Here is a 15,929-nt window from a genome sequence, read left to right as displayed (position 1 = left end):
TCAGGAACATTCTTTTTCACTTGGGACTTGGCTGGGTGACCTGGGAGTTGGCAGGCTGCTTGTTTGGGGTTAGTAGAGAGCTGTTCCCACAACTCCCTCCCAGTGTGATATGGGGACTGCCCCAGGTAGCCCCATTGTGTGGGCATGGCCTGAACGCACATGGAGTGAATTAGGGACCTATTGTTACTCTCTCTCTCCCTCAGATCATTAAGGACGGTGAGCAGCATGAAGATCTCAATGAAGTAGCCAAACTATTCAACATTCATGAAGACTGAAGCCCCACAGTGGAATTGGCAAACCCACTGCCGCCCCTGAGAGGAGGTCGGATGGGTAAAGGAGCATTTTTTTATTCAGCAGACTTTCTCTGTGTATGAGTGTGAATGATCAAGTCCTTTGTGAATATTTTCAACTATGTAGGCAAATTCTTAATGTTCACATAGTGAAATAAATTCTGATTCTTCTAAATTAAATTCTGTTCTCTTGTCAAGGGGGCAGGTGGGTGAAGGTGGAAAGCCACGCATATTAGAAAGCAAGCAAATTGCAGCACCGACCAAGCATAGGATTTTTCTCAGCCATGTATTCATGCCCTACTCCAGACGCAAAACTCCTTTCATTTCTGAACTTCCCTCACCCCTCCAGACCTCTTTGCACACACCTGCTGTGGCCTCGGCCCACAACACTTGACTCCCCTCCTCTCCTCTCAGGAAGTTCACTATCTCTGAAGACTTTCCCAGCCTTCCAAGCCTCATCCTTGTGTATGTGTCTCCCTGCTAGCCCATGACTTCCTGGAAGCAGGAGCCCTGATGTTAAGGCCTTGCTCACGGTTTTATCTCCAGAGCTTAGCACAGGGTCTGCTTCATAGTAAGTGCTTCATAGATCATTGTCAAATGAGTGAACAAATAAATGTATGGAATAGACTCTGTTTTACCTGGAACAACTCCTGTCCCGGAACTGAATTGGGTCCTGCAGGGGACAGAAAGGGCACTTACTACAAATCTGAGTTCAGAGACCTGGTGCTTCACAGTTAAACCTGGAGACGGACTCGTGGAAGGACCATCATCTCTTGACTCTTCTGCCTGCTGTCCTCATGCCAGACATCTGTCCTCTCTTAAGCTCCTTTTCTCTAACATACGCTTATGGGCATACCTCACTTTACAGATTATTTCCTGGGAATACGATTCAAAGTTTCACAAGTCAACTCATTGCTTGGCATTTTAGATTGCTTAACTTTTAAAAATCAAATATTATTATTATTATTATTATTATTATTATTATTATTTTGAGATGGAGTTTTGCTCTTGTTGTCCAGGCTGGAGTGCAGTGGTGCGACCTAGGCTCACCACAACCTCTACCTCCCGAATTCAAGTGATTCTGCTGCCTCAGCCTCCCGAATAGCTGGGATTACAGGCATGCGCCACCACACCTGGCTAATTTTGTATTTTTAGTAGAGATGGGGTTTCTCCATGATGGTCAGGCTGGTCTCAAACTCCCTACCTCAGGTTATCTGCCCTCCTCGGCCTCCCAAAGTGCTGGGATTACAGGTGTGAGTCACTGCGCCCGGCCTAAAAACATCAAATCTTATTTAAGAGGAATCTGTTACTACTTTCAAGAGTCGTGTTGTGAAACTCCATGTATATAAAGAGAAAATTATTACCAGTCTGGATTTTTTTTTAAATATTGGGTTTGATTAAGGGCAGTTTCAGCTTCAACCGAATCCCTTCTGAACACTGGGAGAACAGGCCAAATCTCCACCGTAAGAATTTGCAGTACAGGTATACCGTACAATACTATATGGATACAGGTTTAGTCGAATGTGATCATACCCAAATGATATATCCAAATCCATATGTAGAAAACTCATCTAGGGTCGGGCACACTGGCTCACGCCTGTAATCCCAGCACTTTGGGAGGCCGAGGCAGGTGGATCACCTGAGGTCAGGAGTTCGAGACCATCCTGGCCAACAATGGTAAAACCCCATCTCTACTAAAAATACAAAAATTTGCCAGGCACGGTGGCGTGCACCTGTAGTCCCAGCTACTCAGGAGGCTGAGACAGGAGAATTGCTTGAACCTGGGAGGCAGAGGTTACAGTGAGCCGAGATCACACCACTGCACTCCAGCCTGGGCAACACAGCAATATTCCGTCTCAAAAAAAAAAAAAAAAAAAAAGAAAACTCATCTAGTATCCTGTGACATAGAAATTATTATACAGCAGTAATTGCTGCTTACAGAGATGGGGGTAAGACTAAGATCCTAGTGTTCCACAAATCATTAAGAAAAGATCAAATTGTGATTTGTCTTGCTTTAGTGTTGTATACAGTTTTGTCAAATTCTTTGACAGTAGTTATTCTTGTATGGTATGTCATTGTAGTTCAGTGGATTGAAATTGAATGATCTATTCATCTAATCAGTGTTCATTGGGTGCCTACTGTGAGCCAGGTAGATGTCAGAATAGAAAGATGGATAAAACATAGCCACTGCTTTTAAGGACCTCCTGGTTTCGGTGAGGAATGCAGACACGTGGATGCAGAACTCCAATACAATGAGCTACGTCCACAGAAGGACACAAAAAGTACTTTGGCCATGCCAAGAATGGAGAGATCAGCCACAGCAGCCATCCTGAGTCAACCACTGCTGTTAGGCCACTTCCTAAAGCACCACTTGGTCCATGTCCCCTCCGTGTTTAAAAATGTACAGTGATTCCCTGTCACCAACCACATCAGGTTCAAAGTCTCCTGTAGTACTAAGCCCACTCTGCTTGGCTGACCTTCCCCATGACTTTTAATGTGGACATACACACACACACACCTGGTTTATTGCCACCTTTAAACTTGTGTTCATGCTCTTCACATCTGGAACGCCATCCCTCCTCCCTTTATCTATCCAAATCCTACTCATCTTTCAAGGCCTACATCAAGTCCTGCCTTGGTGGCATGGTACCAGTTGGACTAGTGCCCATGCATGATTTCTCTCTGAACTCCAGTTGCACTTAGCACCTTTGAGTGTAATTGTTCTTTAAGTCATTCTAAAGCAATTGTCACCTGTCCCAGAGCAGAGCCCATGTTTTCTTCTCAGGATGGGGACCATATTGCTGCACCCTGGTGAAGTGCTGAGCAAGTCCTTGGTCGATTGGCTGGATGATGCTAGATGACAGGGCTGACTGTAAAAATGCACCTCTGTCTTGTAACCTCTGATCTCTGTAATTCAGGTTGTTTATGGGAGGATGTTCAGATCATCACCACTTCACTCACTGTCACAACTTGCCACTTACCCCAGGATGCATTTAATCTGCCCAAGCCCCTGAGGATCCTGGGATCCAAATTTTCTTTCTTTTCTTTCTTTCTTTTTTTTTTTTTTTTTTTTTTTTTTTTTTTTTTTTTGAGATGGAGTCTCACTCTGTTGCCCAGGCTGGAGTGCAGTGGGTGATCTCGGCTCACTGCAACCTCCACCTCCTGGGTTCAAGCGATTCTCCTGCCTCAGCCTCCCGGGTAGCTGGGATTACAAGCACACGTCACCACGCCTGGCTAATTTTTGTATTTTTAGTAGAGATGGGGTTTCGCCACGTTGGCCAGGCTGGTCTCGAACTCCTGACCTCAGGTGATCTGTCCGCCTCGGCCTCCCAAAGTGCTGAGATTACAGGCATGAGCCACTGGCCTCTAGGGTCTGATTTCTGACTCCACAGACAAGCAGTGCCAGTCGAGGTTTGGCCCTCAATAGCTGGTCTGTGATAAGCTGGGCCACGCCACAGTGCGGTGCAGGGCTAGTCCCACCCTGGGAGGAAGAGGCAGGCTTTGCCCAAAGAGCAGTCATCTAGAGCCCACCCATTTGACTTCAACCTCGCTTTCCTTGGCCATTTCACAAACGGTATCAGATGGTCCTTGGCACCACTTAGTGATGGTCCTAACCTCTGCCTGGCTACCTGTAAACCACAGCAGGGGGTGTCCTAATGTTTTTAAAGGTAGAGAGGTGGAACTGAGGGAAGGAAGGAAGTTTGATTGGAAAGGGGTTAGATTAAGCCTCTTAGTGAAGGATGAGGTCAACATTTGTGATTTTTTTTGTTGTTGTTCTAATCAACAGGGCCTGTTTTGGAGACAAGAGGCTTTAAACAGAAAGGGCTGGGGGTGGGACTCCACAGTGACCTACTGCAGGCTGCTTCCTTGAAGGAAAATCCAGCAGCTTCTCAAGAGACCCATTTATACAAAGGAACTCTCCCCTCCCTTCCCCCACTGCCCCTTCCCTTTCCCGCTCCTCTCCAGTTTGGCTGCTGCCATATCCCTTCTGTACATCCTTCCCTGACTCCACCTAAAGCCAGGCACCCTTGCTGCCCTAGAGATTGTTGGGACTCGCTCCCAGTGCCTTGCTTTCTGGGCAGAGGGGAAGTTCTGCTGGGCCCAGAGGTGAAGTAAGACTGCCTCTGGTCTCTTTCCCATCTTATCAGGGAATTCCTGGCGGGCACAGACACGCGTACACAAAACCACACACAGATACACTCAGCCCAAGCCAGTGATGACGTTCCCCTGCCTGGCTGGTTCTACGTATGGGTGTGACTAGGTCAAAGAGGACAGGGAGGGTCTAAATATTTAGATACTGGACTGCCAAGCCCTCGATGGAAACCAGAGATCCTCTCAAAATGAACATTTGCAGAAAGAAAAGCAGCCTCTAGCGTCTCTGGAAGCTCGCCCGGTACTGTCGGCCAGGACTTGGTGTTGCTACCAACTGGCCTGGCACTCAACGGCTAGATCTGGGTGTTCTGCTGAACATACATTCATAGGGCATCAGCATTATACAAGGCTACTCTGTGACCATGGTGGATTGAGACAAAAACAAGACCGCTCCATAATCATGTGAACACAGACAAAAACATGAAGATTGCCTGAACCTTGAAAATGACCAAACACCCCCCCACCCCCATCCTGGTTTTTCTGAGTAGCTGCTGCTTCCTTACCAATTGTGGCTTCAGCCTCGCTCTTGTCTGCCTTCCTCTTGGATAAGATTGAGTTGATAAGATACCCAATCCAATCACAGAATCACCAGCATCCAGTCCAGAACAAAGCCTGACTTCCTTAAACCTTCCTGCAAATCCCCTGACTCAACCTGAATCCTCTAAGTCTTTTCTAGCGCCCTCTTCCTGAGGCATGGCATGGTTCCCCCATGGGGCACCTTCTTTCTTGCTGCAATGAGCAATAAACCTAACTTGTTTGACCGTGTTCCTGGTGGTCTTTGACCAGAGGGGGTTGACAATTTGGACACAAATAGCCAAAATATCCTCTGGAGGACCACTATCAGGCAGAGAACCCAGTGAATTTCGCCTAGTCCTGTGTCTTTCTGAAGACCTTACCTAGTCCTGGTGGAGCCTCCAAGGTCTGTGTTTCGGTTGGGGAAAGCTCAGGAGTTGTGTCTTGTGTTGGGGGACAGAGGTACCTGGCTTCCCAGGCAGGTTCTCACCTAGGATGTCTTGGCATTTGCAGTACAACACAGAGATGCTTCTCAGGGAGTATCTAGCATAGGTATTGAATTTATAAATAATATACAAATAAATGTATTCATTTCTTTAACATTTTCTGAGCAATTAATGCATGCCATAGTACTGTACTAGGCTCTGGAGATAGGAAGATGAGTAATATATTGTCCCTGTCTTCCTTCAATGGCTTTATAACCGAGTGGTGGCCACAGACAAGTCAACAGGGATTATCAGTGTCACCTAACTGCTGGGAGTATGATAAGTGAGTTCCGATTGGAACTTCATTGCTTCTCCAGTTGCTTTACTGTTCTGCTTCTATCTATTCTAGGCATTTTTAAAAATAGAGATGGGGTCTCACTTTGTTGCCCAGGTTGTTCCCAAACTCTTGGGTTCAAGCGATCCTCCCACCTCAGCCTCCCATAGTGCTGGGATTACTGGCACGAGCCACTGTGCCCGGCCTATTCTAGGCTTTTCCTTCACCGACCAAATCATAGTTCCCCCGTTTTATGGTTGTGTCTTCTCTGTCATCACTTTGGCAAGAATATGGAGAGTGCTCTGCTTCATAGAGGATGGAGCTGACATTCCTTTCACCCAGAGATTACACATCTCCCTCTTCACTCTTCCTCAGATCTTTCATTCTCCCTCCTCCTCTCAGAATCTCTGCAGTCTTCTCTTGTTTTCCTTTTTTTTTTTTTTTTTTTTGAGACAGAGTCTCCCTCTGTCGCCCAGGCTGGAGTGTAGTGAGTGGTGTGATCTCGGCTCACTGCAACCTCCACCTCCCGGGTTCAAGCGATTCTCCTGCCTCAGCCTCAGCCTCCCAAATAGCTGGGATTACAGGTGCCCGCCACCATGCTGCCATGCTAATTTTTTTTGTATTCTTAATAGAGATGGGATTTCGCCATGTTGGCCAGGCTGGTCTTGAACTCGTGACCTCAGTGAGCCACCCATCTCGGCCTCCCAAAGTGTTGGGATTACAGGCGTGAGCCACCGTGCGTGGCCACCCCTTGTTTCCCTTTTCCCTGTGTTTCCTCTTCGGGTTCCAGGGGCTGCTCCCTGCTCGTGTGTTTTCTCCCAAAGCAGAGGAGCACAGTGAAAAGAACAGTCTTCCAGATTTCAGCCGCAGTGCTGCCGCTCACTGCCTGGATGGCTTTGGGCAACTAGTTTCTGAGCTCTCTGCTTCCTCATCTGTAAAATGAGAGAACAGACTAGGTCATCTCTCACCTTCAGCCCTGACCTCCTGTATCTGCAACAGTCTTTCGGTGTTTGCATGGGACTTTCTTAATCTCTCCATCTCTCAGTTGCTGTTTACCTCTAAGGTCTAGAGAGGTTGCCAATGGAACCCAAAGCCCTTGGCAGCCATCTCCCCATGCCTCTGCTGTCCCTTTGGCTCTACTAGATGTACAGGTTTTGCTGGTTTTTGTTTTGTTTTTAGTTTATGGCTTTTGTTTATAGTTTATTTTTCTTTGACCTACCCAGTTACATTTGGACCTGGGACCCCCTAGAAATTGTACATTGTACATTGTCTTATTTCCTCTCCACGGAGAGATTGACAGCCTCAAAACTGGGTTCCATGAAACGGGTCATCCTTCAGCCCCTAAGCTAAAGTTTGGCTTCAGACCCAGAATTTCCCCCAAGGAAGGCTTGACAGTGAGACTGTTGTCAGCTATGATCCTAGCACATACATTCCTACGGGCTCCCAATCCCAACAAACATGCCCTACAGAGCTGCTGTGTGGACAGCCATCATAACCCAGGCTTTCAACCTAATACCAAGGTAGGAGCTCAGAAAAGCTCCCTCATGCCATATAAGCCCAAGCCTTGAGACCAGCCCTTCTACCTCCCACCCCCCTTGCTCCTAGTCCATGGCCATTTCCATATTGACCATGGCCTTGGCAGAGCCGTGCCCTGAAGTGCAGTGACAAGCAAGCCAGGAAGCTTGCAAACTTCAACACCCAGCTTTGGCTCTTATCATACAGACAAAAGGAAATTGCATACAGGCAAACAATGCCAATCCAGTACCATGATTTGCTAGGTGGGAAAGGATGCTTAAGGACTATGCCCCTCTGGAAGGAAAGGGGAGCTTTAGGTGTTTCAGAGGCCAGCAGGGCTCCTCTAGCTTGAAGCCTTCCCTGGCCTGGGCCTGAGGCCCTTAGGCACCTTGTTGAAACTAATATTCTAAGCAACCAGGGTGTGATTCTGGTTTCCTATCCCAGTGGAGAGGTGATGAGACAATCCAATCCTCTCATCCCTTCCATTGTCCTCAAATTAGTGTCACAAGGGGGTGGTATGAAAACCCGGACTCCTGGGCCTCCAAGTCACCCCCACCCTATCCTGAACTGGTCCACTATCAAGTTCCAGGAGAAAGGGCCAGTGACCTCTCAGATGATCGGCTCGACTTGCTGCTGGGGTCCAGAACAGTGCAAGGCTCAGAACTCTCCATACTTGTCCCTTCAGTGGCAGAAGCTGTTCCAAATCCCGCCTGAAGCAAGCCCATGTTCTCACTTGTTCATTGGAACAGGTGGTTCCAAAGAAGAGCCACCAGCTTCCAGGTGAACCCCTCAGGCCGTCCCAAGGTTCTGAAGAGGGAAGGGGATCCCCAGACCCCTTCCCTTGGGCAGGCACTCCCTGAATGCAGTGGCTAATTACAAAAGGATACCTTAGTGAGAGCTTTGCCCAATCTTGCAAACATGCAATTCCCTCCTGGGCATTCCCTGTGCACCCCCAGAACAGCACAGGTGGCCAGGTTGGAACAGGGACGCGGAGGTCTCCACGGGGACTCCCACAGGCCACAGCCCTCCCAGCTGCCCCACCGAATCCTTCCCGGGGAGCCCAGAGCCGCTCCAGTTCGCCTGTCAAGATGGGCGGAAGAGGGGAGGCGGGAGCAGAAAGAAAGGATTCCAGCACTTTGGGAGGCTGAGGCGGGCGGATCACCTGAGGTCAGGAGTTCGCGACCAGCCTGGCCAACGTGGTGAAACCCTGTCTCTACTAAAAATGCAAAAGTTAGCTGGGCGTGGTGGCGGGCGCCTGTAATTCCAGCTACTCCGGAGACTGAGGCAGGAGAATCGCTTGAACCCGGGGGGTGGGGTGCGGAGGTGGCAGTGAGCCGAGATCGCGCCACTTCACTCCAGCCTGGGCGAAAGAGCGAGACTCCGCCAAAAAAAAAAAAAAAAAGAAAAGAAAAAGAAAAAGAAAAAAGAAAGGATTGAGGGGAAGTTTCAAAGGGTGTGCCGGGGAGCGGGGAAGAGTCTCATTCTCATGAGTCAGCGGATCCGGCCCAGTGTGACTTCACTGCTTCCCCAGAAGAGGCGCCCAGGGCAGGAGGCCGCTCAGAGCGCAGCAGCAGGAGTGGAAGCTCGGGGCGCTGGCTGCCTGCGCCGGGCAGGGCGCGGGACAAGGCTCGGGGCTGGGCTGGTCAGGCCGCTTGGGGCTGAGGCGGCGAAGGGAGGCCGCGTGCCAGCGAGGAAAGCTGGGGGCAAAGGAGCCGATATCTCCTCCTCCTGCTGCTCCTCCTTGGACGCCAGTTCCCGCCGCCGCCGCCGCCGCGTTCCGCGTGCAGGTGGCGCTGCAGAGGCGCCCGGGCGCACTGCTGGGCGGGTGGGGGCGCTCAGCCCCACCAGGATCCGGGCTTGGAAGGCGCGCGAGCCCAGAAAGGGGGTGGCGAGAAAAAGGCCACCAGCCCCCGCTGCTTCTCGGGCCGTCCCCGAACTCAAGAGAAGGACGCGCTCCCACCCCAGTGGCGGGAGAGTACGGAGATCAGCCCCGCGGCCGAGCGCCCCAGGTCGGGGACTGGTTCCTGCGCGCTTCTGCAAAGTCCCTCGAGCCACCTCGCAGGCCCCACAGAGCCCCGGGCGGCTCCTAACTTCAGCAAAGGGATTGCAGTTTCGGGCGGTCTTTGCTCTCTGGGGATGGCGCTCTTGACCCGCGGGCAGTAGAATGGAAACTTTGAGTCGTGTCTGGGGCGTTGGGGGTGGGTTTCCCTGAACAGCCACTCTCTAGCCTGGCTCCCATGAGACTTAGAACGCATCTCCAGCACAGGGTTGCAGACTGTGGCCAAGGCTGGGGCGCAGCCTGAGACTCGGCTCGGCCGAGATGAGAGGTAGAGGCTCTGCTTAAGTCTGGATCTAGAGGGACAGTTAGGTGTTCCGTGCTTGTCAATCCGGTCTTCTGCAGCTATATAAGGAAAAAAGAAAAAAAAAAAAAAACAAAAAACGAAGGGCTTATCTGGGGCTCAAACTTGCAACCTCTGTCTTCATAGACAGAACGTGGTGCTTGGTGGTTATGAGGTGGCTGTTTAGTTAACATATTGAGAATATCAAGGCACAAAAATAACCTTGTGGCCAGAACCTGTGGGGAAAAGTTGTTGGGGGCTCCAACCTCACCCTTTCCAGAAGCTAGAGTGGCCACTTCTGTGATACAACTTGACATATAAAATCTATGGGCAGAGTGTGTCCCTCTTTTCTGTGCTAAGAAATAAAAGCTGCACCCAGCGCTAGCATTCTGGGTGCCTCTCCTCCCCTCTCAGTCCATCCAGTTCTCCTGCTTTCAGGGTATCCAAAACCATCTGAGAAAGTTATCTAAAGACTTTCCATAAAGAAAGGGAAGGGGCGGGGGGAATCCAAAGGATCTTAAACGTTCCCAGGTCTCACTGTGTGCCAGGAGAAATACCGTCTGTCTCCCGCCCAGACCTCAGAGCCCGGGCCTTTTTCCTACAGGGCGGTGCCCAGCTATTCCTGGAAGCCCCCTCCTTTCTACCAGACCCCTCCCCAAGGTGTCTCCTCCCAGAGCACGACCGAGGAAAAAGATCAGATCAGCAAAGCTTGACGCCCCCCGCCCCCTCTTTCTGTCCCCAATCTGAGCTGCAGTCTCAGCCTGTGCCCTCTCCTGATGCCACGGCACCGGCTTCTTCTCCCAGAGCAGTACCTGAGCCGTGAGCTCTTCCCCAAGCCCCCCTAGGTGACCAGGAGAGGATCTGATATACTAATTTGTGTTAATGTGATAATGGGAGCTAATGGGGTCACGTGCTAACCACGGGTCCAAGTTCTAACTCAGCATCACAAACTCAACCCCAAGTTAAGGCTGCAGGGATGGGAATTTTGGGCTGACTAATCTCCACAGCTGGCTGGAGGGGGTGGGGGAGTGGGAGGAACCGAAGCCCCTGGACGATCCCAGGGTCTGGTGCCTTTGAGCTGCTGTCTCGGTTTCAGTTTCATCCTTGGCTGACACATTCCTCCGAAGAGTGGAATTGCTTTGGTTTCCCTCCAGCCCCTCTCCCGTCCCTGGCCACCTCCGTTTTGGACTGCTAGCTCCCCTCGGTCAGCCCTTCTCTTTGTGAGGGGAGAGATGGGAAGATAATTTGGCAGCGACGAGGAAAAAATGTACACGTAGACACCCTGAGACGCACAGGCTTTACATACCATACTGCTTTGCAGACAGACATATGCACACGCCCTCCACGAACACACACGCATGCACGAGGGGACCCGACATCCAAGACTTGAGCCCACACACACATGCATATGCACACACATGCACACCCCGAACACAGTTATGCCCTCACTCACATCTGTGAGACCCACACAGACACGCACATAGGCAGGCAAGGCCCAGAGAGCCATGTTGCACACAGACCCGCATGCACACTCATACACCCTCACACACACAAACCAGCAGCAGCCGCGGAGTTGGATGGCTTCCTCAAAAGAGGGCTGGAAAGCTTGTTTGCTGCCAGCAAAGGGGCCTAGACATTCCATGAAGTGACTCATACTGCACCTTTATACACATTGTTATATTTTTCTGCATTCAACAACAACCCTCAACCCCGATGTGGGGGCAGGGTGGGGAAACTGAAGAGTGGCTGCGTTTCCACTGGGCCTCTGCTATGCCTCTGTCTAGCAAATGATTCAGGCCTGTCCTCACTTCCCAGTGGATTGTGGCAATCCCAAAGAGCAGAATTGTCTACCTCCTGGTACAAACCTCAGCCCGGGCCTGCCCCTTGGGAGGATGCAGAGTGGATGAAACTGGGGGCTAATGAGTTCCCCTCAGAGACAATCCCCCATCCTACCTCATCCCTAGTCCTGGATATCTGGGCCCAGGCCCCATGGTCCCCTGTGGTGTCCCAGTCTGAGCCCCTCCTGATCTCTCCTCTCCAAGTGCCCTCCCCAACTCTCCTGAATCTGGCCTTACTGCCACCTCCTTGCACACTTCCAGGCAGTGGCATTCACTTTATATAATACATAGAGCCCCGTGCAGTGTGACTGGAGGCCCCTCCCTTCCCCTGGGTCTCTTCTCCATCTGAGGAAGAGATGTCAGCTAGATGGCTACTTGTGTCCCCATCCCCCAGCACACTCAAGGGCCTGCAGAAATTCACTTTGTGCTCGTTCTGGCAAAACCTCCCTGTGTTGACAATCTTGGTCCGCCTGCACCGGGCTGTGGGGAGATCAGCTAAGGCCAGGGCCTCCCCAGCTTCACTCTAAGGACACATCAGAGGTCAAAGAGACGACACAGGACAGGTGTTGGGCCAGCAGATATTCATGGCTGAGGGGTTAACTCTGGCACCACTGGACAGTGGCCCCAAACCCCTGGATGCTGCATTGCCTCTGATAGGAGCCCAGGGCAGGTACCTGCCTTTTTGCCCTGGTCGCAGGGACTTTTGCAGGCTGAGCTTTGGCTCCAAGGTAGGAGTTGGGGATCAGTGGGGTTAGAGACTCCAGGGGGCTTGCCCTCATCTCATTTGCTGACTCTGCCCAAAGCCACTTCGTCCTCACTTTTTTTTTCTTTTCAAATGAACCACAGGTTTGGGTCTTTCCATCTCCCACACCCTCCAAATTTCCCACCATCCCAGAGGGCCCTCCTGAAGAACACAGAATCTGTTTCCCAAACAACAGGCCCACTCCTTAGCTGTCGGGGGTTGGGGGGTAGTGCCTCCCAGCAGCCACCACGCTCAGGGTGAGCACCTACTCACAGCCAGCAGCACCTCCTGTGTCGGCATCATCTCCTCCAGGCAGCCAGCCCTCCTGAGCTGCTGTCCAGCTCGAAGACAAGTGAAAGCCAGTGATCTTCTAAAGTTTTGTAGGGGCTTTCACGGTGCTGGGAGGAGACATGTATAACTGTTTTTGTTTTGTTTTTTGTTTGTTTGTTTGTTTTGAGATGGAGTCTTTGCTCTGTCACCCAGGCTGGAGTGCAGTGGCACAATCTCGGCTCACTGCAAGCTCCGCCTCCCAGGTTCACGCCATTCTCCTGCCTCAGCCTCCCACGTAGCTGGGACTACAGGAGCCCGCCACCACGCCCGGTTAATTTTTTGTATTTTTTAGTAGAGACAGGGTTTCACCGTGTTAGCCAGGATGGTCTCGATTTCCTGACCTCGTGATCCGCCCACCTTGGCCTCCCAAAGTGCTGGGATTACAGGCGTGAGCCACCGCACCCGGCCAATGTATAACTGTTTTAATGATTGTAAACTGAGCAGGGTGGGCTGCAGGGACCGAGTGGCTTTCTAAGAGCCCCAGTCAGGCATGTCTCCCAGCCTATGAGGGTGGTGCAGATGAAAATTGTGATCTGGGAAGTGGCTACCAACTCCATCCTCTCATCTGCGTGCCTGTGCTTTAACCTGAGTCCACCTCCATCCCCAGTACAGTCCAAGGCCACAGACCATCATCTGTGAAGAAAAGCTTTGGTATAACCAGCCCATGTTGCACACAGATCCACATGCCAAGGAGTTAAGTGAGGAGAGGGAGGAAGAAACCAGCCACCTTGTCTCCAGAACCTGGGGTGGCCAGGCACGATGGCTCACGCCTGTAATCCCAGCACTTTGGGAGGCTGAGGCGGGTGGGTCACGAGGTCAGGAGTTCGATACCAGCCTGGCCAACACAGTAAAACCCTGTCTCTACTAAAAATACAAAAATTAGCTGAGCATGATGGTGCGCACCGGTAGTCCCAGCTACTCTAGAGGCTGAGGCAGGAGAATCGCTTGAACCCAGGAGGCGGAGGTTGCAGTGAGCCAAGATCCAGCCACTGCACTCGAGCCTGGACGACAGAGTGAGATTCCGTCTCAAAATAATAATAATAATACAAAAAAATTAGCTGGACGTGGTGGCAGGCGTCTGTAATCCCAGCTACTCGGGAGGCTGAGGTAGGAGGGCTGAGGCAGGAGAATCACTTGAGCCTGGGAGGCAGAAGTTGCAGTGAGCCAAGATCGCGCCATTGCATTCCAGCCTGGGCAACAAGAGCAAAACTGTCTCAAAAAAAAAAAAAAAAAAAAAAAAGGACCTGGGGTGATTTGCAGGAAAACATGATGGGCTATCAGGCATTGCTTGAAGAAAGGAATTCTGTTTTGCAGCTATTCAACAAGCTTTTTAGAACAAACACTGCTTATGCTGACCAGACACAACCTTGACTTGGAGATCTCTGCATGCCACTTGGATACCCATGGCCTTGTCATGTAAACCCAACAGATGCAAACCTGGGGTTATTGAATGCAACAGAAGAATGAGTACTGGCTTTATAGGAAGGATTATAGGGGGCTTCTCAGATTTATAGGTGGGAGGCTTCTTTTTACACCATAACCTCTCTCCCAGCTTTTGAATACACTCCTGGTTCCAAAAGTCTAATCGATAGGCAACTTTCCTTTTCTTTCTTTTTCTTTCTTTCTTTCTTTTTCTTTTTTCTTTCTCCTTCCTTCCTTCCTTCCTCTCTCTCTCTTTCTCTCTCTCTTTCTTTCTTTTTGACAGTTTCTCTCTGTCACCTAGGCTGGAGTACAGTGGTGTGATATCGGCTCACTGCAACTTCTGCCTCCCGGGTTCAAGTGATTCTCCTGCCTCAGCCTCCAGAGTAGCTGGGATTACAGGCACCCACCACCACGCCCAGCTAATTTTTGTATTTTTAGTAGAGATGGGGTTTCACCATGTTGGTCAGTCTGGTCTTGAACTCCTGACCTCAGGTGATTCACCTGCCTCGGCTTCTCAAAGTGCTGGGATTACAGGCGTGAGCCACTGTGCCTGGCCAATAGGCAACTTTTCTAGTATGTGTCTATGGTGGTATGTTCGGGCTCTGGCCACAGAAACTGTGGCGTTGTGGTATGTTGCTCTGCCCACAAGTTTGAATAGCATTTGCTGAGGACAAGGAGTTAAGTGAGCAGAGGGAGGGAGAAATCAGCCACCTCATCTCCAAAGAACCTGGGGTGATTTGCAGGAAAACATGGGCTATCAGCCACTGCTTGAAAAAAAGAGATAAAGGCCAGGCATGGCGGCTCATGCTTGTAATCCCGACATTTTGGGAGGCCGAGGTGAGAGAATCGCTTGAGCCCAGGAGTTCAAGACCAGCCTGGAAAACATGGCAAAACCCTGTCTCTACAAAAAATACAAAAATTAGCCAGGCATGGTGGTGTGCGTCTGTAGTCCCAGCTACCCCGGAGGCCAAAGAGAGGGAGGATCGCTTGAGCCCAGGAGTTGGAGGCTGCAGCGAGCTATGATTGTACCACTGCACTCCAGCCTGGGCAATACAGCAAGACCTTGCCTCTGGGAAAAAAGAAAAAGGAGACAAAGAGGGGCTCTGAAAGCTGTTAAAGTGGAAGGGCAAGTTGAGTGTGCAAGTAGGAAGGTGGAACTACGTGGGCTGTGGGCAACACAGAGGCCCCTCCCGCTCCTTGCAGAACTCAAGTTTTGAGCCTCGAGACCACCCAGTCAAGGTTGGAGACTGGAGGAAGCAGGGCTGGAAGGACAAAGGCTCGGAGTGCTCCGCTCATGGTGCAGGCTGGGCATCCATGGGCAACTCGAGAAGGGGAATTCCTGCCAAGTCAGGGAATGAGCCATTGGTAGAAACAGCGTGGCTGTCGTCAGGAGAGTGGTGATCTCAGGCTGGCTGGCCCCACCTGGCTTGGGCTCACCCAGCAGGTAAGTGGAAGAGCAGCGAGCTGTGTGGGGAAGGAGAAGGGCAGCCAGGAAGGTCATTCAGGTGGCCCACGGCTCCCCAAGGTGAGGCCAGCCTTTTTCATCAAGGAGGGTGGGGCTTGCTTTGGCTGCAACGTGCAGATCATGGGGCTGTGGTTAGTTCTGAGAGGCTGGGGAAGGTGGGAACTTATGGGATTCCCACAAGCCGTGGGCTACAGGGCGCTGGCAGGCGTTAGGGCCAGTCACCATGAGCTGGTTGGCAGTGCCGACCTCTCTTCCTGCCCTTCCCAAAAGGAAAACCTCTCCTTGCATGCTGCCTTGAGGCTTCAGCCTTGGTTCAAACTACATTCACTTACGGGAGGGATCCACCATTAGTCCTGAGCAACTTCAGCCCTGGCCCTGTCATACTTTCTCCTGAGAGCTGGGTTGAGAAAGGGAAATGAAGATGAACATGACACCTAAGAGAGCTAATATTTATTGAAGACTTACTGGGCACCAGACACTGCCATAGACATTTGTTATCTCATTCAGTCCTTGCCACAGCCTTGGGAGGTAGGTTCATATTGTCTCCAATTTAAAAATAAGAAA

At 51.0% G+C, this 15,929-nt stretch overlaps 1 protein-coding gene across 2 annotated transcripts in view; it reads left to right on the top strand.

Annotated features, from left to right (window-relative positions):
* AIFM1 (apoptosis inducing factor mitochondria associated 1) overlaps positions 1-470 on the top strand; it is a 36,508-nt gene extending 36,038 nt beyond the window's left edge. For both annotated transcript variants that reach the window (XM_024240493.3, XM_054545054.2), the window contains exon 16: positions 204-470. In XM_024240493.3, coding sequence (XP_024096261.1) covers positions 204-275 — 72 coding nt within the window. In that variant the 3' untranslated portion in view covers positions 276-470. The remainder of the gene's footprint in view (positions 1-203) is intronic.
* The last annotated feature ends 15,459 nt before the right edge of the window (positions 471-15,929 follow it).

The sequence above is a fragment of the Pongo abelii genome, chromosome X, assembly GCF_028885655.2.
Source record: "Pongo abelii isolate AG06213 chromosome X, NHGRI_mPonAbe1-v2.0_pri, whole genome shotgun sequence".
Lineage (NCBI taxonomy): Eukaryota > Metazoa > Chordata > Mammalia > Primates > Hominidae > Pongo > Pongo abelii.
Note: the sequence above shows the minus strand (reverse complement) of the source record. Positions and strands in the feature narration are given on the sequence as shown.